Source organism: Cupressus sempervirens, chromosome 2 (assembly GCF_028749045.1).
Source record: "Cupressus sempervirens isolate cs-2001-9-10 chromosome 2, ASM2874904v1, whole genome shotgun sequence".
Classification (NCBI taxonomy): domain Eukaryota; kingdom Viridiplantae; phylum Streptophyta; class Pinopsida; order Cupressales; family Cupressaceae; genus Cupressus; species Cupressus sempervirens.
The window spans coordinates 329,620,811-329,646,924 of record NC_143119.1 but is presented as its reverse complement, the minus strand read 5'-3'; the positions used below and the strand labels follow the sequence as shown (position 1 = coordinate 329,646,924).

Genomic DNA, 26,114 nt, shown 5'->3' with positions numbered 1-26,114 from the left:
TACTCTACAAACTTTCCTATTCAGCAAAGAATGTGTCGTCAAAATATTCAGCTCTAACCTTATATGTTGCCCCAACCTGTGCAGGAATCCTGTAATCCTTTCAGAGTATGAATTTCCTTCGATGATTTCTGGGGAAGGTAATGGGCAAGAGGCGGTCACATGAGCACATATTGGCGTCAGTCCAACCAACTATTTGTTAAAATTAGTTCCAACCATCAGAAGACCAAACAAGCATAAGCCCATTATCTTCTTCGACTGCAGTTTCTAATTGAATCGCATCTTCTGGAATGATCCAATTAGCCCAGTCTGTACAAGGGCTATGTGGGTTTAAGCTACAATTGAATTTGGGTGGCTTGAGTTCCGTATTTTTTAGCTTATTAGAAAGGTGGGGTTTTGGCTTAAACTCACCCTTCTTGTTTTGGTTGAAGAGCATGAATGAGACGGAGGAGTTCAATGTTTTTTGGAAGCCCAGACGGGCCTTGCAGAGGCAATTTAACCCATTGAGTGCATACAGGATATTTGATCGAGCAGGACAGGGAAGAGGAGGAAGAATGGCGAGGCAACTCATTTAAGCAGGACTGGCATTGAGAATGCCCACATGACAATACTCTCGAAATTCTATCGTCTTCTTGTAAACATATTGAACATTCGGGCATCTCCATTGTCAACTCTCGATCTCTTTTCACTGTAAAGGACAACTAATGTTGCAGTTCAGCCCAAATTTCCATTTCAACCATGTCGAATGCCCACCGTGGTGGGAACGGTTGAATGCCCTTCCTTCAGTAGCTCTGGTAGAAACAGCGATTTCAAAATCTCGTGGAAGGAGATTACCTGCCTTTTGTTCGAGATAGAAGAAAGAGTAATGGTCAAAGCATAGTAACTCTGAAAAAGAAACAAGGACAACAATATATTTTTCTAAGCACAATAATATATCTGTAAGCCACATTTTCCATTTTATACTGTGAAATCAAATCTTTTCCACAGTAATATCATGTGACCAAATTATTAATCTAAATTAATGTTTAGAAAAAAGAGTCAAATAGTAAGACGAGCTAAAGCAAAAAAATTATATGTAAATATTTCAAATAGTTTTTTTATTGTTTATTTGTATTGAACGAGAAATAGTAAGACATTTTAATAACAATTTGAACAATATTTTTTTTCATATTTATTATAATTATTATGTTTAAATAATTTAAATTCTAGCACTAACTTTATCTAATATTAATCTATGTCTAGCCTAAAAACAATAGGTTTTTTATAATTTTATTGTGTTTTGTATAGATTTTTGTTTTACAACCTTATTGATTTAGTAAACAAGATTTAAGATTCATAAATATATTAATTTATAATTAAATCATTAATAAAAAAATCAATCTACACTTATATATAGTAAATATTAAAATTAATATGATTTATATGATAAAAAATAATTAGATCACTAAATACTCTCTCTCTCTCTCTCTCTCTCTCTCTCTATATATATATATATATATATATATATATATATATATATATATATATATAAAGTCTAAGTATAAATATAATATAAATAGATTTAAACTTAAATAAATATACATCAGTATAATTTTAATGATCAAAATTTTTAAAAATTTTTATGTGATGGATGGATGAAGAAAAAGAAATCATGCCTAGTAATCTAGTGTAAAGGTTAAAAACAAAAATATGGAGGTGTCTCTTGCACAATCATTCCAATGTTGTTTGATTTACATTTGTGATAGTTGTGATGATTGTTTACACCTGTTCAAATAGAGTAAAATCAGTTTTAAGGGAGACAAAAAAACCCTTGTGCCAAATATGCATATGCCTACTCTCGAACGTTCACTTGTTTATAAATTTTATTAACATTTTTTGCTATTTGATTGCCAAATCAACCCTCCATGTTCCCTGCAATTGAAGAGGAATGAATCTACTTGGAGAGGCCCTCCAATTGGTTGTCATCTATTGCATCTATATCGTGGGGATGCCAATTGTGGGTGGGAGGAGATGGGGAGGCCCTACAATTCTATGGGGCGTTGTAGACGTGGATATTAGTTGTTCATTGCTGAAAGAGATAATGGTGAAATGAACCTTGATGAACTTGGATGGGAGGGCATAGTTCGATGCAAAGTTGCTAATAGATCTTGTTGCATGCAAAGTACCATGTAGTGGGAAAGCAAGACAGGAGATCCTAAGATATATATATATATATATATATATATATATATATATATATAAGGCAGGTTATCCCCATAACACACAGGGGGGTAAGCCAGTCAATTAAATGTTGGCTTCTTCTGAGTCTCACAAGGAAGACAACAATCAAGGACAACCTTATGTAGGGCATCCATAGGTCTTCGTTTATGTAGGTTTTACCAGAGTAGCACGATGGGCATGCAAAAATTTGCATGAACCCTATGTCTCCCTATTGATTTCATCTTGCTTCTATTTATGGTTCAAGTTACCAACAATAAAAATTATGTTCCAGACAAAGCCCTATCTGTTAATTGTGCCTTTTACTTATAGAAATTGTGAGATGACAATGTGCATCACCAGTTGAGGTCCCTGTTGCTACAAATTAAGGAGTTGAAGCTGAAAGTTGTGGCTATTTCTGAGAAAGAAATGGATAGCAACCAACCATATTTTGTGCACTAGTTTCCCACAAAATTTTCTCATTAATCTTACATTTTTGAATAATTTACACTATGTTCAGTTGTCGAGATGGCTACAAATCTTCATACAGTTATTGATCTTTATATGGCTGCCAATTTTTCTACTCTCATAGGAGAATGAACAAAAAGTTGTTCAATTCAAATCATGTTGCTACGAAAAGAAAGTTTTGGATAATGAAAAGTTCAAGAGAGAGAAATAGAAGTTCTAGAGACATCTGCATATTTTCTTGTTATTTCTTAAACAAAAAAAGAATTAAACCCCTAAGAAAATTAGTTATAGCCAATGAAAAACAGAATTAAAGTTTCAGAAATTTGATTTTGAAAATAAAGTTCTCTAAACTTTAGAATTTACTTTGGTTTTTATCCCACAAATTAATAGACACGTGCTTTGGGAACATTAGTTCCCTGCAGGGACTAATAATTTCTTTGTGAAAAGCCTTGTAAAGAGGCCTCACATATATAGCTATAACATTTATGTTACTAGTTATTTAGATTAGGAGGAAGCTACTACCAAAGGCTTTTGGAATGTTCATGAATTTCATTTGGGGCCGAATGGTTATTACATGATTTTCTTTTTCTTCTAACCCTTTCTTTCTTTTCATTGTTCTTTTCTTGCAAACCACAAAAATGATGAAAGATTTTAAGTTATAGAATAAATATGCTTTCATTTTTGTCCAACACGTGTTTTGAATTGTTAGATTTAGGAAATGTGAACAAACACTGTGTCAATTGTTGGCAACTTCTATATTATATTTTGTTTTTCCTAAAATGTTTTCAAAAAATGCATAACATGTCTACAAAATCTTCACTTGTATGTGACCCTGTACTATCTCCTTTTGTATTTAATTCATTTGCTTATGAATTACTTATGCTCTTTGCCAAAACTGATTGGTAGTCTTTCATATTAATATGGTTAGTATTTTATTGAGATAAATAGATAATATATGTTCCAATCTATTTGTAAAACTTTCAATATCATAGACCAAAAAAATATGGGATTAAAAAATGAAGTTGCTTTGTTCCAATCTATTTTTAAAAACTTACAATATTGAATACACCCAAAAACTATAAGATTAAAAAATAATGTTACTTAATTTTAATATATTTTTAAAATGTTACAATATTATACACCAAAATAAAAGATAGAGTTAAAAAAATGATGTTACTTCATTCCAATCTACTTTAAATAACATAAACCAAAAATTTAAGCTACTTTACTATTTAATTGGAACTACTTTACTATTCATAATCTTAGCTCCTTCAGAGATGAAATTGCTCATTCGTTTTCAAACTCAAATGGAAACTCCATCAATTCTACACGGTTTTTGAACTCCAAAAGGCACAACAAAGGCATGATTTCAAATATTGCAATTGGAAGGACCTTCACATTCATGTACTCAAGCGTAATTTTTCTCAAAGCATGAATATTGAACAACCACCTAGGAAACTAGACTAACAAGAGAATCTTCTCAATCAAATATCTTCAAGGGTTTAAATTTCTTGTATGTCATCTAGAAGACTCTTTGATAGACCTTTGTAGAGATCAAGCCTCTCAAATTATTAATATTTTTGATGAATCCATAAGGGGGTTTTCGCCTTTAGATAGACAAATGGTAGATACCTTAGGTTCTTGAGTGATTAAGCATCAAGCCAACCCACAAAAATTGGGTGAATTCCTCAGTCGTTTCTGAGCTAGAACGGCTTAAATATCACACACTAAGTTTAATTCTAAGATCAAAAGTGTTAAATAGTCAAAGTTGACTTTTTTTCCGAAACTTATTTCTTCCCTTAGTGTGTAATGTTTTAGCTAGACATCATCCTAACTCATAAGAGCCCGTTTGATGAGTGGAATAGGAATACGTATTCCAAAAATTTTGAATTCCTTGTTTGGATGCACCAAAATGAGATTGGAATACGAAGTAAAAATGGAATACGTATTCCATTTTTGGCCCAAAAATGAGGTTTTGCAATCCCACCAAAATAGGTATTATTGGAATATGTATTCCTATTCTATTTTTAAAAATTTTAGAAAACATAAATTTTTGGGTCCGCAAATTTTTATCAAATATTGGCTGAACCAAACAGAGAACAGGAATGCATTCTATTCCGAAATACATATTCCTATTCCTTATATTCTCTCTTAATCTCTCCAAATTGGTTAGAGTCCAAGAAGTCTTTGTGCTCATGAATACATCTTTTCCATTTAAGAAAATGCATCATTATTATGTTTCCTTAAAAGACTTTAACAACTATCAATTTATAAATATAACATTCATAAAAATTAGTAACTGTTAAATTACAATATTTGATTTTAAAAGGAAACAAAAATAATACTTTATTATTAATAATATAGTAATATAGTGATATATTATTAATGTATTTTACTATACTATTAATAAAGACATATGAAAGTGAAAAAATCCCACAAAGATATAAAAAGATGCATAAAGTAATGTGATGCATACTAGAGGATGATAACATCAATAACCTCTAGTGAAATGTCTCTCTATCCTTAGCTAGCTCTTAAACCATTTGAGAGACAAAGAATGAACTTTATTATAGCTTGATTGACCCACAATCCTAAAGACCAAGGTTTAGAATGACATAAAATCCTCAAAATCAAGAGCATTATTTGCATTCCATACACAATGATATAGAAATACATCTCAACTAATATGACAAATGCTAGAAGATGAAGTCATTAGTGACCTCTAGTGAAACACCCCTTCATCATCAACAAGTTCAGAAGTCATTAGAGAAATCAAGACTTTATTATTTTGATTGAACTTTGATTCTGAAGAATGAAATTTAGAAAGATATAAATCCTTCTAATTGAGCATTATAATCCTTCCATACAAAAGGATATAAAAAGATACATAGGTAATATGATCAATGTTAGAGAATGAGAATGTCATTGACCTTATGTAATGCCCCTCCATCTTCAAATCTAGTTATTGAACCATTTAAGAAAACAAGTCTAAATATTAGAAAGAACATACTAATTATAAATAATGTCACCAAATCGGTGGAAGTATAGATGAATGCAATAAGATGAGAACACTAATGACATTGAAAGAAATGTCCTATCCTTTAACTACTTTTTTAAATTGTTTGAGAAATTCAAAGACTAAACTTTAGAAAGAATGCATCCTCATAGATGGATGGATGGAACAACCACCCTTACACATCACACACTAAGGAAAAAGTTGAACTTGAAAATGAATAAGTCAAATTTAACTATTTAACACTTTTACTTTATGAATCAAACTTTAGCATGTGATGTTTAAGTGGTCCAAGATGGAATTATAGATGAATGCTAGAGAAAGAGAATGCCAATGACATTCAATCAAATGTAGACTAAACTTTAGAATCAATATATCCCAATATCTCACCATATGGTGGAAAGTATAGACATCAAAAATAGTTGTACAAGAATTATGACAAACAAGTTAAAACATATAGGGCTAGCTCTTGAGGGTGGGCCATGGGCTGCAAAATGCCACTTAGTTATGGCAATTGCATAGCGATAAGCAAGTAATTATTAAAGAAACCTCCCATGGGAGATATTTTGAGGAAGGTAATGTGTAGACGTGAAGGGTGAGGGGGGATGAAAGAGTCACATTTGCCATGTGGGCTTGTTTAGTTATACCTAAAGCCACTAATGGTGGTCTTCAAATTTCTATTGTTCACTATCTTCCCTACCCACCTACCATGCCCACTCTCATGTCCTTATTTAATTGTATTTTTATATGCACTCTCAGTGGTCCTCACTTTACATAGCTAAGACTAAGGAGGAATCATTCTTTTTCCTTTCTGTACAATCAGAAATACATTATTCATTATCCTCTTTAATGTGGACACAAGTAAATATCTTAGTGGATTAGAATTGACTAATACTAGTGCTTGGAGTGCCCCAACAAACTTCCATTTTGCCATATCTTTGACATGACTGCTACAATGTATTGGTTGGGACACTTTGGGAAGCTTATAATTATGAATCTTTGCAACAACGTGAGCCATGTCTCCTACTTTGAAGGCTCTAACTTGAATACTTTAAAGTCACCCTTTTTAAGTCAATCATTTCTTTCTTATCTTCTTGTTGCCTCAAATCCTGACTTCACCACATACTACTCAATTCTAGAAAACCCTAAATCATTACATAGTCTTTTTAAAAACTATATAGTTACTTTCATGAAATTCATGTATGTCTTACTTAATTGTCAAATTCTACACTTTGTAAGCCTTTCAATGGCAGCCTCATTACCAAATGCCCTCAATATATGGTTTTTAATGAAAGGTTTCTAAGTGGGTGAAAGAAAACTAATGTTAAAAATGGAGGATGGTGTAAGAAAAAGTCTTTATTTAGCTACGATCTCTCACCATAAAACTAACCACCCAAGAGACGTTTGAAGAATAAACTTCTTTAAAAATGAGATTCCATGGGGAAAAAACAATAGAGATGTTGAAATTTGATCAAACTTCAATTTCTAATGCAAAAAATGCAAAAAAGTGAGCTACCCACTTTAGATTTTTAGAACAACTGACCGATTTAGAAGAGATGCCCTGAACTTCAACTCTCACACATGCATTGAAGTTGAATAGAATACAATGAAATGGATGAAATTTTCCCTTTTTACATATTAAGCTCGTATTGGTCAAAATTTTGACTAACACAGGCATGAATTTTTAAAAAAACACATTTTCCCTTTTCATAGTCTGACCAATCTAATAGATGGTCAAAAATTTTGGTCTAAAAATGACCTCAAATGTACTAGTGATACATACATACATAGACACACACACATATATATAAATATACATGTGTGTGTGTGTGTTGTGTGTGTGTGTACATACATACATACATATACAAAGATGTAGGAAAACAAGATGCAAAGATCACAAGGGCATGAAAATGAAATACAAGGATCACAAGGGCACGTCAACAAAATCGTAGATCTTCACAATCCACAACATCTCTTTGTATACATACATACATACATACATACATACATACATACATACATACATATGTACATACATACATATACACATACATATATACATACATACATACATACATACATACATATGCATATGTAATTTTATCACCTTGGAAAATTGTATTTGATCTTGCTAGTTGGGAACAACTGACTATTCCTACTATGATATGTTTTTGTAAAATTTCTTGTGAACTCTTCCCATTTTTCCTGATCTACATTATTTTTTTTAGGATCTTGAGCTAAGTCACTTAGCATGGGTTGAGTTAGTTTTATTATTTTATTATTTTGATTATGGAATCTATATGTAGTTGGATCAATTTTTTTGTTGTGCCAAGATCTCTCTATATATATGCATACATAGGCACACACATATGTGTGTGTATGTATATATGCACATATATATACATATACATATGTATATATGTATATACATATTTACATGCACGCGCACGCGCACACACACACACACACATATACATACATATACATGTACATAAATAATAGTAATATATGTATTGCATCTGCATTTGCTTTATCATTTCTTATAAGAGTGTTTCAAGGTTGGGAACCACTTCAACATCCTTTGCATGGTTTAGAAGCTATGTCAATGTGGCAGAGGCTTCTGCAAGGGAATGAGCCTCGTGATTATGGCATTTACACAAAAGTAGAACTTGCTTCTTCAACTCCTAACACTCAACTCTTCACTGAAGTTATTTTTCAAGTAGTAAGAATAGCTGCTAAAAATTCTTGGGAGCTAATGGACCCTAAACCTATGCTATGTTTTCTAGAGACATGAGAGGAGTTACTACTAGCTTCAGTACTTCATAACATTTTGGATCATATAATGATGCTCAAATTAACAATATCACTAGATACTTGGGATCCTCGTAGGGTTACATCCTTAGCTTCCATTGTTGGGACAATGTATGGAGCATTTATATCCAACTATTTTTTATAAATTGGGGAATGTGCTTCATTCCTTGCATGCAAGTGATGCATCTACACATGCAATTTTATCACCTTGGAAAACTATATTTGATCCTACTAGCTGGGAACAACTGATTGTTCATTTTATTGTACCTAATATGATGACTATTCTATGGGAATTTTTAATCAACCCAGCTAATCAGAAACTAGACCCATTTAACTGAGTTATGGCTACTTTATTTTCAAAAATATCTGCTATGATATGTTTTTATAAAATTTATGGTGAACTCTGCCCATTTTCCCTGGTTTGTATTTTTTTGCATAGGATGCTGGATCAATTTTTTTGTTGTGATAATATGTAATAATCACCTTAAAAATGATCTCTAAGACATGCATGTTTAGAAGGAAATATAAAGAGATACCTATTTAGAAGGAAAAGAAAAGAACATTTACATAGCCCTTGAAGAAAATCACAGAGCAAGGACACAACAATGGAATTGCAAAGTAAGGGCACAAAGATCACAAGGGCACAACATGACAACAAAATCATGGAGAAAGGGCATGACAATGAAATCGTAGAGCAAGCACATGACAACATGTTGGTATCAAATGTGGACCAAGTGTTTCAAATTTTCAATTTATGGTTTTGAACCTCTTTGAACTAAGGTTCGAAGCAATTCGAAATGACTTTAAATTGTCAATGCAGGTTCAGTGGAATTTTAATTCTTCTCGGTTCAACAATTTCAACATCAAAGACACTCTAATGGCCCTACTTCATGGTCTAGATTCAAAGATCATGGTTGTGATAAGTCAAATAGTTCAGAGGTGTGGTAAGAAATGCAACAATCTAGGTTCATGTGATTTCATTTCAAGGTCAAATCCATTGGTTCTAAAGTTCAATCATAATGAATGCAAATGATGTGATCTAAGGTTGTTGGTATAGGCTCCTTGAATCTTATTGTAGAAGTCAATCTTCCTACCTCCATATTGTAATATGGGCCATGCAGTCATTAAATAGGTTAGATTCAAAAAATATCAATATGAAAATGTCAAATATATGCATGAGATCCATGTAAGAAATGCTGCATGGTAGGGGTCAATGTTGCAGTAGAGCAACATGAAACAAAGGACTATAAGTCTTTTTGTATAAAAATGATGTCTATCATCATATTTTTAATGAAAGTTAATCTATAAAGGATAGGGCACACATATGGGGATTGTGCATATGATATGACTTGGGAAATATATGTCATTTTTGAGAGAGTACTCCATATGATTTGGAAGTTAAAGCTTATGATTCATGAACTGAAGAAATGAATTAGAAAGTTGAATGGATAAATGAGAATCCTAACTAATGAATGGGTTTGAAGCTAAATGGATGACATATTCAATATGTGTTAGCAAGCTCCTATAGAGAACAAAGATTCATTAAAACATTGGAGTCACTGTGGGTGTATGGAGTGATATCATCAAATCAAGAGAATGAAGAGTTAGTTCATGCTGATAACAGATATATATTCTTGCAGAAGCATGGTCAAAATGGGAAGCTGCTTGAGTCAATACAAATAAACAAAATCGAGGGCATGTTCTTGTTTGGGATATAGTTATCTCGACTCATGCTCGGACTAAGATGACATTAATGGGGTTATAAATTATCTTCCCTGACAAATCGAGGTCGTCTTCACCACTGGAGACCAAAAGTTGTCATGTTACCATTTGTTTGTGGTTTTTCACTAAATTTTTTTGAGCCTATTCAGTGCAATCACCAAATCAAATTCTTCAACTTCGACACATGTACTTGGGTTGGATTCTTTAGGAAGAGTGTCAGGTTTGTATTTATACATGAATGCATCAACACTGCTGCGACGACAGTCACCGATGCCAGACAGTGAGGGGGTAACTACATGTTGTTGAACATTTTTCTCATTATTGGGTAAACTGTCCATGATATTTTGTGTTTCAAACTTCCATTGACATGTGTTAAGAATTGCAGATGTCATTTCAACAGTCAATCCCATAATTCAGAATGGAAGCTCAAGAGATGGCAGAAATCGAATAGGAAATGCTTGGTCAAATTTCAATCCTAACTTTTGGAGTTCGCATAATCCCATGAATATCACACTGCAATATCTCACTAGTGTTAAAATTGTGGATTCTTATAAATAGTGGTCGAGAGATTTGATAATGGGTGTGGAACCCGAGAGTACAGGGTTGGTTCGATGCATGCAAACGATTTGACAGAAGGTCCGATAGTAAAAGGTATCTCACAAAGCAGATGAAGTAAATCATCAATGGTTTGATGCGATGTCCTTGCTCATCTCATGAATCTAATTTGGAAGCCTAGGTGGAAAGATATATGATAGGACCCGAGCCTCATATCACGACAACTAGACCTATTCTTCAATGGTCTCAAAATAATATATTTCCCTCTTTTCTCCAAACCTTCAAAATATTAGACAAATAAATGCTTGATTAAAATACCATTTTGGAAGTAATATAACATATCAAAAACTCAAATGCCCTTCCTTTGGACCACCTGTACGAAAATGGGTGATCATTGTTTTAGGGTTCATTAGGCCATTTTTCCAAAACAACTATGCTTCAAACATTGAACTAACACCCCAAACTTGGTACAACAACTTTTTTTCCAAACTAATGATTTTGGCACTAGTTTGTTTAGCCAAAACTTCTAAGTTCCCCAAACACAAGAACCTCACCAAATTGTGCCAAAAACTAGGGCCTTTTGTTTCTCTGACCAAAATTCGCTCGAGGACTCAAATGAAAGTTGAGACAGCTTTAGTTGGACATGCCCAACATTCTTCTATCATAAAATCATCTCCTAATTAGGCTAGATCTTTGATTCAAATCTATATATTATCTCCCCTCTTACAATTGAGATATTGCAATAGGGCATGCTTATCTTGGCAATTTGAGGGAGTCAATGTCTAGTACCTGCAAACCTACATAAAGATGACTATGTACAAATATATATTTATATAACAAACAATAGAAGGGAGTAATACATCATGTAGATCCCGACTCATAGGAAACTACAACTCCCTCCCTCAACCACATTAGGCATGTTAAACAAAAACATAAAATAAACACACACAACATACGCATGCAAGTATGGAGTAAGTAATCCATGATCATAAACATAAAGCATCATCATTATTTGTAAATAAATAATGTAAAAGTAATCATGGACACATTACCATCCACATATGATATCTCACACTCTCCAATAGCTCCTAATATAAATCAAATCACTATATAATATCATATATCAATAACCTCCAACATCACTGACATAACCAACACATACATGAAGCTGACCTAAAAGAGTTTGGCAATATGAACTGAAAAGAAAACTATGGGGTAAGCACTACATGCAGTGTGGAATGTGATAACGAGAAATGGTAAAGGTCATGGAAGCATAATGGTTCTAGTAAAAGAAAAGGATATGTCATTCGGTTGAAAATGGAAGACTCTAAAATGCATTCATGTGGTTCAAAGTTGTGAAAACAATAGTGTTCACAAGATCGCAACATGTCACTTTACCCCACAAGTTTCTAAAATGTATAAAAATCATAGATTAGATCACAAAGATCCTTATGTAACTCTAAAGAAGGATATTATGTTTTTGCAATGAGGGGTCCTTGTTAGATACTTCAAAGTTAGAAAGGAAAATGGTTGGGCTAGTATTTCTAGCTACAAAGAAAGTTACGATTTTATTTGGCTACAGAAAAAGAGAAAAGGTTGATGGAAAAAGAGTCTGACATACAATTTAGAAACTTCTACTTAAATAAGATTGTGACTTTCTTTGTAATTAATATTACTAGCTTTCCCATTTGCCTTTCTAGTAGTCAAATCTATGACAAGGAGAGCATCCCCCATTACAAAAATACTAGATCTTTAGAGTTGCGTAAGGGCTCCAATCATTTTGGGAAAGACTTGATAACACTATGTGGCAATTAAGATTTAATAATTTGCAATGTCTTATCTAGATGGTGAAAGTCAAACAAGTTCACTTGCAATACTTGCAATGGTACATGTGTGGTATATTATGCAACCTATTCTCATAATTTATATGAGAGAATTGAGGGTGTTGTGATTGGGGAACACATATCATATCTCAAATCTGATCATAGACTATTGTACATAAATTTGTTGTGGGCAAATGATAAGCTATTTGGGACAAAATCTCAATTTCCTCAACGATCACTTTCATAAGGGAAAAAATATTTTGACTAAAAAAACAGTAAACATCTTTAGGGCTACAATGAGACTCTATAAGGGGGGAGGACATGCAAGTGCACAATGTTAATAGCTATGCATTAACAAAAATCTTTAAACGGAGTATAGTTAGATAAGGAATTTAAAATGGGTAGGAATATACGAGAATCAAATTAAATAAACCTTGACATTAAAGTTTACAAGAAGATTCTAAAGATGAAATGAGTAGATTTTATGGTCACAAGGAAAGAGGAACTAATTTTCCTTAGTAAAAATAACCCAAACTATTTCAGAAAGAACTTTAGTCTAAAAGGAAACAAACTAAAAACAATATTATAGCCACTTAATGGTTTGATTATGCTAGAAAGTTGTATGAACAAGAAGGTGAGGTGGACCCACCACCCTTGGTCAACAACATGAACAAAAAATCATCGTGAAAGAGGTGAAGATGGTTATTAAGAAACTAGGACCACATTACGAACATCTTCAATAATATTAGTCGACATAGGTTTCCTAAAGATTGGACATCAGCCTGGAATGCCCTATTTTAAGAGTGATGATGTCAATAATCCCTCCAACTATAGGAAATGATCAATCCTCGATTTATAAACTTATTTGGCAACGTAATAGCAAATAGGTTGAAGAAAAACATAAACGTATAAAAAGTCAAACTAGTTTTAGGCCAAAACACTCAACAATTGATCATTGTATCGCTTTAAGGAACATTATCAAAAAGAGTGGGAGAAAAAGGATGAGGTATTTTTGTTGTTTTGTTGACTTTAGAAAGGCTCTCTACACTGTCCCTAAGGACAAGCTTTAGGTCAAAATGGAAGAATTAAGGATCCCTATACAAAACTTTAGTTGACATTTCAAAATCAAAACTTGAGTCCGCATTTTTAATTCAAAACTTTAGCTAACATTTCAAAATCAGAACTTGAGTCAGCATTTTAAATTCAAAAATTTAGCTAACATTTCAAAATCAAAACTTTAATTGACATTTTAAAATGTTTCATGAGCAATATTGGGGTCAAACAAGGTTGCCCACTATTACCTACTATGTTTGTTTGGCTTATAAAATGTTTCATGAGCGATATTGGGGTCAAACAAGGTTGCCCACTATCACCTACTATGTTTTTTTGGCTTATAAAATGTTTCATGAGCGATATTGGGGTCAAACAAGGTTGCCCACTATCACCTACTATGTTTGTTTGGCTTATACATTGACAAACTTGAAGAGTGGTTAAACATGCAAAATACTCAGGGTATCAAGTTGAGAGAATATTTAATAAGGTTGCTGCTTTATGCGGACAACTACTCTCTTTTTCCCTTGAGCACTTTTGCAAAATATTGTTACTATAGGTCAATATCAAAAAGACTAAAGTCTTGATTTTCTCTAATTGTAAAAAGCAGTATCAACATAAGTTTTATTTTGAAAAAATACCCTTATATCGTAGGATTGACTTCAACAAAAAACTAAGATGAAATGGTTGCAGAAAGAAAAGAACGTTAGAAAGATGGAAGACATTTTATGCTCTCCAAAACAAGTGTTGAGAGGCAAGCGTTTAGGATTGTTCTACTGATTGTTTTTATGGGTGTGAGTCATTGACCATCAACACTTAAGCCTCACAATGGAAGCAAATCAAGGGAATCCAAAAGCATATGATCACAAACAAGTTTAGAATCAAAAGCACTATCCCATTTGATATAATGCTAAGTGAAATGGGAGCTACCCCTATCAAAGCACTTGCTATGGTGCATCTAAAAAGTTTTCTAAAAAGAATCCAAAAAAGTACATGGATGCAACACAACATAAAGTTGATGAGTAAATAGAATATTCATTTCAATGTGTCCCACAAACAATAAATATCTTTTTTATGGATAAACTTTACAAGAAAATTGGGGAATTGGTTTGGAAGTATATACATTATATCAATGAATTCAATCTCAAATGTGACTAACTTCAAAATGTACGGAAGAATGCAAAAGAGGCTTGGGAAGAGAGAGTTTGCCTGTGTTGAACAACACTTTATTTTAAAATGTGTTGCATACAAGGACAAGAGGACCAAGTTACTCGATATAGTGCATTGAAAAGTTAAAAGTGCTCATCATAAACTTGCACATTTAACCTCAAACTTTATAAAATTTCTTTCTTAATTCATCCCTTGCCATTGTAATGACACCTCATGGAAACATGGAAACATAATAAGATGACCAAGTTAATGGCTATAGTGCATTAAAAAGTTGGAAGTGCTCATCATAAACTTGCACAAGGAGTTACTGAAATTGGCTATGTTCCTCATAAACTTCATAAATTTTCTTCCTAATTTATCCCTTACCATTGTAACTTGCCATTGTAAAAACTTGTGAAAACATGAAAACATAATGAGAACCAGCTTGTGCCTTCCCATTAAGCCCACAAAAAAGTTATAACCTCATCTTTCTTTTTGAGATGTTTGTTTGTTACATTCTACTTGTTTAAGGATATTTGTAATTATCTAGTCGGTTTGCTGATCGAATTGCATTGTAAATCATATGTGAAACCCTATACAAAACCAGTTATTATACATTACATAACAGAACAAGAAGAAAGAAAACTTTATTTCGAATACACGTGTGAATAGTAATTGCAATCAAAGAATTTGAGGTTGGGAAGCAACCTTTTAATGGAATAATGACGGATTAGATTACTGCTCCCAATTACAAATCATTACTTTGCCCCCACGGTTAAAGAATCAACAATGTAATATGCAGTCGCAGACGATGCAATGGTGCATCTTGAATTGAACCCACTTCGTCATCTGCTAAGGGATGAATTCATCGTAGTGGCTCATCTGAAGGATGCTTGGATCTCTTCCAGAGTTCGTCCTTTGGTTTCCGGAACACACAATACCACAAAGGCCAGTGTGAAGGTGCACACAACAGAATATAGAGTGAATGTCCCTGCAACAATAAGACGGTAAAAATGGAACTTCAGAAAACTGTTCATAATGAGCAATTATTTACTCATTTTTTGACAATATGTTTTCTAGCCTACTCTAGACTAAATATGGTTCACAAGATCTATCAAATGGATATAGGTATCTCATCCACATTCCTGCTACAATCTGTTTTCATATCTACAAACGGGGCATACATTCCCTACCCCTGCTGGATTTGAACATGCTACCTCTCTTTCAAGGATATGTTTTTACTTGTTTAAAGATTGAAACTTTTCCCACACAAATAGGCCAGACAAGGCTAATAGACATTTTAGAACTCGCCTAGTTCCAATCTTCCAACATTCAGTATCAGGGGACATGGCATGCCCTGAAGGCTTAATGGACCAATATAGGAATCTAGGAGAGACCACAAATATTGTCGTCTGGTCTAATTGCTTTACTAAAAGTGTATACCATATAGAGAAGTGGTGCACATTCCATCATGTTTGTTATAGCGAAACTCTTCCATTTGGCAATGATTTAGTGGGCGATTTTGGTATGCTTAAGTGATGCACAGGTTAAGGCTAAAAACTCACCAGCATAGCTCCATTGAATTAGTAAATTGATAGTCATTGTCACCACCCATGATGTCATCCAGTGTGCCAGGGTTGCTACACTGCCAGCAAGACCCTTGACATTGAGTGGAAGTATCTACAGTAGCACAGGAAGAGTTAGATAATAGAGAAACGGATTATTAGTAGCATCACTTTAAGTGATTAAAGAACCAGGAGATTCTTCCCAGTGTTTCTATAAAGGGTGCAATAATGTGACCTAGTCAATGTTACAAGTGTGTTACCTCAGACATAATAATCCATGGGATGGCACCCATACCAAGTGAGAAGGAAACGATGAAAATCTGTAATCAAATCAGCAAACAGCAAATGATATATATCAATATGACAAGAGAACGGTGTGACAGAGAATGTCTAGTTAATGCATAGAAGTTTTGGTATGTGTTAAAAATCATAAGAGCTATGTTACTCGAGCGTTCTATTATTTCTGATTTCTATATTCATATTTGAGTTTTCATTCCCAACTTACCAGCAAACTTGTTAAAGCTAATACACCGAAGAACGTTTCATATTGAGAAGCTCCTTCGATATGGCTCTGCAATAAGAGCAAACTAGAAATTAGATTTGGATAGCCAAGAAATTCCATACCATCAGGCACCAGATAACACCACCAAATAAGTGTTCAATAGAAAGTGAAGGCGTGTTTTTTATAGAGCTTCAAATCAACCATTAGGCTTTTTAGAGGCGCTGCATTCAAGTAAGATGAGAGACCAAGAAGGAAACGACATATGGCTTTTAGTGACACTACCTTCAAGTAAAATGAGAGGCCAACAAGAAAATGACATATGGCCATCCCTCCTGATGAGACCTATTGACAAAACAATAAAACATGTTAGTTCTCTCCACCATTGAAACTATGCTCCCAAATGACACAATACAAAATTGTGATAACTGCAAGGTTTTTCTCACCATAAGGAGAAGACGTCGACCAAATTTGTCCATTAGGCATACAGTAAGCCCAGTTGTGAGCACCTGTAACATTATCCTTTATTCATAAGCAACATGAGACTAAATCATGACAGACAAATTCATGCAGGACTTCAAGAAAATAATTAAACCTGAATGGCACCAAGTCCAAGTGATGCAACACTAGCAGATGAAATCCCTACAAATTTGTGGATAGCACAAATCGTAGCTCAGTGCTTTGTTTAAGAAACAAGATTAACATAGACACTATGAACTAAAAATCACTTCCAGCAACCTTTTATCTCGTTGACTTTAAATTTCTAAGATAATTCTCTGCTGCCAAAGGCTATTGCAAAGCATGCTACAAATTCCATAGTTTATAATATGATAAATTGAACATGAATAAAGACATGATATAGAACCTCAAATTTAGATACCTATAGGCTAGAACTCACCAGCAGATTTGAAAATGGAAATGCTGTAAAACATAATACCATTATGCTCCAAAGGAAAATCACTATCAAACTTCTTATTCGTTTAGCTATCATTTTATCAAAGGAAAATTAGCTTGCCTTGGCAAAAGAAATAGCGAGCCACCCAAGAATGTTGGGAATGGAAGCTACTAGTAATGCCTACACGCAAACAAAGAAGAGGTTATGCAAATCTAAATGTGTGTTAATTGCACTCATCTTTAAATACTGGGTACAAAAAAGAATTTATATGACCATCGTTGCTACTAGCAGTACAAGACGAAATCTTGCAGTGTATCCCTTTAGCGGTAGCATATTAGGTCTAACATATAAATTTATTTTAGTAAAGAAAGAAAAACATTGAAGGCACTTACCCCTTTCCGTCCAATATAATCAGCAACTTGTCCACTAATTATTGCACCCACCATGGCTCCAACATTAGTTAAAGACCAAATAAGGAGAACTGACAGAAACAACAAGACTCTATATTAGGATCTACCACATAAACTATATTCTATCCTATTGCAAAAATGCATTCATCAAATAACAGTACCTGGGAAATAGTTAACCCAAGATCATTGATGATCCCACTTTGTGTGGGCGAAGAGTATCCAATCTGCAAGAACGTTGCTGTCAGAAACTTCCTTTTTTTATTCAGGTCGACTCTTGTAATGGATGCATGGATTAAAAATCAATCTATTCAAATAAGAAACTATAACTTACACAGAAACCAAACTGTACAGGCCCCAGGGCAACTATTAATGTACATAATATTGCAGTTATAGCACTTCCACAGAAGATTTCAACATTATCTGCCTTTCTAGCACCTTTACCGCCATGATGGCCAGATTTGGATATGGTTAGACATGTGCTTCCTTCCTCTAAGAGAGCCTTTTTAATATCTCCATTGCCACCCATGCTTCCCTTTTCCAAATCATCCATGTACCCCATTGTTTTTATAGGGTAAAATCCGTAGTGACCAAATTTTCTGCAAACTTACAGGCCTGCACAGCCAAAATCCTGCTGGCAAAATATTCAACGCTCCCCTCAGGACCCGTGACAAGGGCTTAACTACCTCTTGTGTACCATAAGTTGAGTAGTTCTATTGGGCACTGACAGATCGGTCTTTTGGTGCAATGGCAACTCCACTCTAACAAGTGGTCCAAGTTCGAATCCTCAAAATGTCGGGTAATGCTCAAGTAACGTTGAGGGGATATTGTTGGAAAAATGTTCAACACTCCCCTCTATAAGTTTAGTGTTTGTATCAGACACTGACAGATCAGTCTTTTGGTGATAGCAAGGATAGCAACATGCAACATGCAAAGAAGTAGAGACTCAAAGATTCAACAATTTGGATTTTCAAAACTTAAGCATTCTAGATTCCAGGATTCAAGATTTCAACATTCCAGGATTCAAGGACCCAAAATGAGAGAAAGAGTGCTCATTTTATAATTTTCATGTAGGGTGAGAGCATTGGATTTGTCACCCACAGACATGCGATGTGGCAAGAGATTCCTATGATGCATATGACAGAATATGCCAAATGTAAGATTCTATGACACATGAGAGTCAAATTTGGCTAAATGTGGAAGAGAATCTATGACGCGTCATAAGATTCCTCAACCCACTTAAAGCCAAGAATCTATGACGAATAAGCCAAATAGGGCATGCGTAAGAGGTAATAATAATTCCTATGACGCATATGACAGAATATGCCAAAAGTAAGATTCTATGACACACAAGAGTCAAATTTGGAAGAGAATCTATGACCCGTCATAAGATTCCTCAACCCACTTAAAGCCAAGAATCTATGACGAATAAGCCAAATAGGGACATGCGTAAGAGATAAGAATATTTGATTATGACAAATCTCAGCCAAGTGTCAAAGGAGAATTCACGAGGTGTCATATCCAAGTGTCATGATGATGGAATATTTTATGGAATATTTGAATTAAAAATCCTCTTATTCCAAAAAATAAGAATTAGCAGAAAATGGATTTAATGATGAAAAATGGAACTTAGGAATTAAGAATTTCCATGGTTTGCAAATAATGAATCAATTAATTAATAAAATTAATTAATTGACAACGATGAACTAATTAATTAATAAAATTAATTAATTGAGGATGATAATTAGGAAGAATAATTAGAAAGAGTAAGATTAAATTATGGGTTATTTAATCCTATAGAGAAAATTAGTAGATGATTGGCCAAATTGATTAAATGAATGCGATTGTATCCTTTGATGAAAATGTGACGATGATGGATATCGAATGAGATGATGAAAAGGTAGACCAAAGCCATGGTCAAATTAATTGATAGATCAAAATTGATAACATGCCAAGGACACATGACATGAATTAATTGATATGTAACATTTAACCGACATTTTAAATGCTACAAGATTGAAATTGACTGATAAGGTTTGATCATAATAACACTGACGGACACTATCAATATTATTAAAATGGTTGATGATGCCATGATCTGACATTGAAAGCCTCAACAATGTCAAAGATTGAATGACATGAATGATATTTTGACCTAGCACTGAGAGCCATGATAGTACTAAGGTCAGATTGATAAGATTGATAAGTTGATAGGTTTCCAAGACACTAAAAGCCACAAAAATGCCTAGGAGTGGATAAATGATGATTGATTTGGGATGTTTGATATGTTTTGGGTTGATTAGGACTGATTTCGAGTTGATTTGGGGTGATTTCGAGTTGATTTGATATGATTTTGAGTTGATTTGGTATGATTTCAAGTTGATATGAAATTGATGTGAAAGGGGATACAAATGACGAAATATGGTCAATCTAGCCAAAAGATCAAAGTTAGTAGAATGAGAAAATGGGACAAATTAGTATGAAGAAGTGATGAAACCGTAGATGTGAACCATTTTTGAGCATCTACACGAAGAAAATGGTTGTTGCTGCTTTGACAATCCTGAATGTAGAGCTAGAAATTCAGTAGGAGGGGAAAGAAAATTGCTGATCTTAATGAAAAAAATATAGAGAATTTATGCATTGATGAGACTCAAGACAGATGGAGTGAGATGAGACAAATGGCATTCCAAAATGGAGGCTTTAATAACGGAATGCAAGAACATAGGAAAAAACTTTCTCTGTGTTTCAGGATAAGGATGATTAGGTTTGCTGAATCATGTCATGAAAGTCATACATCATGGTAATGCAGGATGCTTCTTGCTCAATGATGATACAAAAGTTCCCTCGTGTTTTCCATTGGCCAAATTTTGAGGTTTTTAAAATGAAGATTTGAGTCCAATTTGTAGATTCTTGAAGAATAATTTTGGAGGGAATTTTTTAACTTTTAAATGTCGTCAATTTCTAAAATTGTAGGAATTTTTGGAAAAATAGTTTGCGTGAAAAAATGTCTCCATCCTAAGGTAGGATTGTTTAGAAGTAATGGTTGGAACTTGGAGGACAAAATAACATGATCGTTATGGGATAAAGAAATTTCATCAATAAATATTTTTTTTATTTCTTTTTAATTTTAAATATTATATTAAATAATAGGATAAAGATCACTGTCATTGCTGAATATCACTTACCTTTTAAGTTTTATTGTGGGGACACTTTCTTGATATATAGTACTTTTGCAGTTTTTTTAAGGGAATTGTTAAATTATACTAGTACAAGATTAAAGGGATAAGTCAATAGAAAACTATAGTTTGAATCTAAATATAAATTTTCAGAAAAATAAGATTTAATATAAAAAACATTTTTTTATGGTAATCAAAATATTAATAAAATAAGGTTTGTTTAAGGGAATTTCATCAATAAATGTTTTTGTTAATTTCTTTTTATTTTTAAATATTATATTAAATAATAGGATAAAGATCATTGTCATTGGTGAATATCACTTAGCTTTTAAATTTTATTGTGGGGACACTCTTCATATATAGCACTTTTGCACTTTTTTTGGTAAGGGAATTGTTAAATTATACTAGAACAAGATTAAAGGGATAAGTCAATAGAAAAATATAGTTTGAATCTAAATATAAATTTTTAGAAAAATAAGATTTAATTTTAAAAAAATTATGGTAATTAAAATATTAATAAAATAAGGTTTGTTTAAGGGCTCCTAAGGGTTGATTCTTCTGATGGGGGTGATGATGATGCTCATGTTGTTTTAGAGAATCTTCTTGTGTCATGATGATGATGCTCATATTCTCCTTGATGTAGAGGAGAATATTCTATTCATAGGAGCAAAATTTCTTCCGAATGGAACCAAAAATGTTGCAAAGTGTCAAGCTACCATCTTTGCTATCCAAGTGGCAAAGTGTAATAGTGTCAAGAAAATGCATATATAGTGTGACTCTCAAGTCATAGTCACTGGTATTGGGAAGGTAAGATGGAAACATGGTTTCTTCACAAATATATTTGTTGCATTGAAAGGTTATTGGACAGTTTCAAAGATTTCAAAATCTCACAAACATTATGCAAAGGAAATCAAATTGCAAAACGAAAAACTTAGGGTTCGTTTGGTGTATTTAGGACTACTACAAATTACTTTCCAACTGGAAACTTTGAAGCTTCCACAATAAATTGTCGCAATAGTCAATAATTAAGCATTGGAGTGAAATGATTTTTTTCTATTTGGAATGGAAGGAACCTCATTTTAATACAGTGCCTCAGGTTCAAGTAGCCCAGATCTTCCAACTTGTTCATTTGTAGAAGAAGGATTTTGATCTCTTTACATTCAAAGATGTTCAAAGACATCAACCTCTACAGGTGAGCGACAACTGCAAGCAGGGATTTTAGATTAGTCTGCAAGACATCAAGAGATACTCCAACCTTATAGGTACCCCAGGGTGATGGGAAGGGATTCAATCCTAGTCATGCTCGAAGTGAGGGTTCTCAACCATGTCAAATCCTTGAGAAAATTGGGCAAAATGACAAAGAGGCATTCACTATGGCGACGAATCAAAGAGAGCAGTCTGTGGCATCTAAAATATTCAGGGAGACGAGTTATGCGATTATACAGAAGAGATATCCGTTGGTGTTTGTATTGGCTGATCTTCTTGGAAGGGAACTCAGCCAAATTATCTCCAACTCTAAATAAACTCTTTTTCCTCATCGTGGTCCTCCTTTTAAAGAGTGTGTAGCTAAATCATAGAACATGGGATGCACTTGCATTCTCTTACTATATGAAGAGACCCAACTTGAACTTCTACCACTACACAACGATCAATCATTATGTTCAACAACAATCAACTATGGGCGTCTAACTTGCAAGGACTTTTCATGGTGAAGAGCCTCTTTGCAGTCCAGAGATGAATTAAGTCTACCATCTATTATGGTTTTCAAGAAAGGAAATCTAATCTCAAAATCAAACTAGAGTGAAGACACTCAAAAATGCACTTCCCAATGACAATATGATTGCCAAAGAAACCATAATCAGTTTGGGCCCATCCCAAAGACTACCTCCATTTCCAAGCACATGTCTTTCTAGCCATGGCGGTAGGAAAAATCACACACGTCTCATCATTAGAGATTTTCCAGCACCTTGATGCAGTGGATGACCAACATATCGTGTTATTTGTCCTTCAGTAGCCTGTGGATCTCACTAACCTCTACATTTGGACAAATTTTCTAGTAATTATGCATAGATGTTCTACTAAAAGTGCACAAATTGGTCGATTAGCAATCAAAAAGATTAAAAATGATGACTAGGATAACAATCTTTTCATGTTTAATAATCTTTAAAATTAGTAATTGGAGATCAAGTCTATATAGTATATAGACTATGTCAAAATTACTTATGCTCTTCCCCATAACTGATTGGTAGTCTTTGACATTAATACGAGTGGTATTTTACTTGATAAATAGATAATAATAAAAGTAAGTTAATAACAAAAAAATAAAAATAAAAGTAGATTAAAAGATGTTGCATTTCAGTTATAATTCAATATTATATGATATTTTTAAAGCTAAATGTAAAAATGTATATTTTCTATTTTTTTCTTATTGTTTTAGACTTATTTTGTTTCTTTTTCCTTTCTAATACATTAATTAGTGTAAAGCTTAACTATCCAACCAAGAAAGTAAAGTATTTTTTTTCTAATATTGTTCTGTATGCTAGTTATTTAGTTTATGAAGTCTATAGGAATTTTTTTTCTATTAAAGATATTTCACAAAATATATCATGAAAACCAAATTTATATCCATCCATAATACTGATTAAAAAACTAAACTATGAGCAGTTTCTTCAGAGTTTTGTTAGCTATAGTAAAATTATACATGTATTGTACATCACATCAAAACTCTGTAATTAACATTTTTGAGCCTAGTAAGATTAAATTAGAACTTTGGTCATCAGTAATCCCATGTCCCTATGATGTTATTACTTCCTTCAACTTGATCTACCCAAGGGTGGTTCAATATGTGAAGCAACTTAGATTTCCCCTTCAAACAGAGGTCATTGCGTGCATTAATTATGACTTGATACACAGACATGAGGATTTATTCCAATTGTTGAATATGGTACTTTGAAGGGATGATTTTATGATTACAAGGAGTTGGGTGGATTGTAAGAATGGATTTGACAATTTATCGCCTTTTTCTGCACACAAATTTCTTGACAAGGACCTACAACCTTTCAATGACACTTTTCCACATCCTATATAACACAAAATTACACTTGGACTTAGACCAAAGAAAACCTCAAGACTCACTAATTAATGCAGTAATCTAGGAATCATCCCTCAACATTTGATAAATTTGTTTCACTTTGACATCTTCAAAAGAAGTCTCATCTCTCCACTTCAATTGTTCAAGAAACTGGCATGCATTCATTATTTCCTTGAGGAAAAAAGAACCAATAACCTTGAAAATCAAAAAAAATTATTTCTTATGAGAACAAGGGATATCATATTTAAGGCACAAATCCTCCCAAGAGAAGAGCTTGTTCACCATGATATCACCAATAGAAACAATGCTTGAAGAGTACCATCCTTGAGGTGAGAAACAATGTGTAAGTACAAGAGGCTTGTTAGTGAGCATCACCCCCACCATATTGACCTATTAAAGACAATATACATAAGGTGATGTTCGATGACATCTCTATGAGTCAATAAATGTTTTATCCTCGTTCATTCTTTCCTAAGTGATGAAAAAATTTAACCTCAAAGCTACCCATCAACATGTCACAAATGTCAAAAATGTCAATGTCTTTCCAAAACTTACTTTTCTAGCATTTTAAAAGATATATATTATTTATAACTAATATTCTCCATGGTTCAATGCTAGAGAAAGCTTTAAAAAATTAGAATCCAAGGTAGCCCTTGGACCTTTCAAATCTCCTAAACCAAGCCCCACCCCCCCCCGCGCCCCTGCCAATGTGTTTAGATACAAAACACTAATCCAAGAAACATTGTCTTTTTTGGTTACCAAGAACATATGACCAAAGGCAATCCCTAAAAATATTTTCTAATTTATTGACTTTGTAATTAGAGCACAATATGTAAAATAAATAACATGTGAGGACATAAATTTTTGTACAAATTGAATCCTCCCAACAAATGACAATAGGCAGGTTTTCTATTTTTGATGTTTCTTTTTAATTTTGGCATATAACCAATTCAACATGTATCTATAGTAAAGGGACTAACGCAAAAAGGAATCTATAAGTACTTATTTATTGTGTATGGGTGAGTCCATCCCCAATTGTTTGAAGCCAACTACCTAGAAGGTGATGCATTGCACCTTATCACAATATATTTTTGAGGATCAATCTTAACCCCTAATGCTTTACAAGAAAGTTAGGGGTTATCAATAGTATGATCAAAATTATCCTCATTAAGTTTGATAGATAGAGCCGTATCATCAAAAAATTGAGCTTTGATTGCGTTATATTTATTAGGGATTTTAATGCCTCTAATTGGTGGACCAATGAAAGTAGATTTCAAAATATAATACAATGCTTTTGCAACTAAGACAGATAAAGAAGGGGTGATAGGGAAGCCTTCCATATCTCCTAGATCTAATGGGTTATAAGTGTTCTATTCTTTCTCATGAGAGATGAGTTCATGTGAATGACTACTCATGAAACATGGGTCAATTAGTTAGACTCAAAAACTACATTGTTGAATCCTGATAGTAATATCAAAATTAGACTTTTTGTGGAAAATATATCCTACTTATCAATTAAAGAGCTTAAGGACTTTCTTATAAATGGTTCATAAGGCACAACACTTGGTGAATGCTTTGCAAATAGAGTTGCAAGAAGAGTGTGCTTAACCATGGAGGAAACTCCATCATTAAGTCCAGTTGAGCTAGAGTAGTACTAGGATGGGTGACCACCTAGGAAGTCTTGGTGCTTCATCTTT

General features: G+C 33.4%; 1 protein-coding gene across 1 annotated transcript; it reads right to left on the bottom strand.

Annotated features, from left to right (window-relative positions):
* Window positions 1-15,662: 15,662 nt before the first annotated feature.
* Window positions 15,663-17,780, bottom strand: LOC149572445 (sugar transporter ERD6-like 6). Its single transcript, XM_089811318.1, has 8 exons — window positions 17,747-17,780; window positions 17,444-17,490; window positions 17,295-17,357; window positions 17,134-17,193; window positions 16,855-16,920; window positions 16,610-16,669; window positions 16,350-16,464; window positions 15,663-15,775 (listed from the first exon to the last, which is right to left on the bottom strand). Exons 1-8 carry the CDS (start codon window positions 17,778-17,780, stop codon window positions 15,663-15,665), a joined length of 558 nt encoding a protein of 185 aa, XP_089667444.1.
* Between the last annotated feature and the right edge of the window lie 8,334 nt (window positions 17,781-26,114).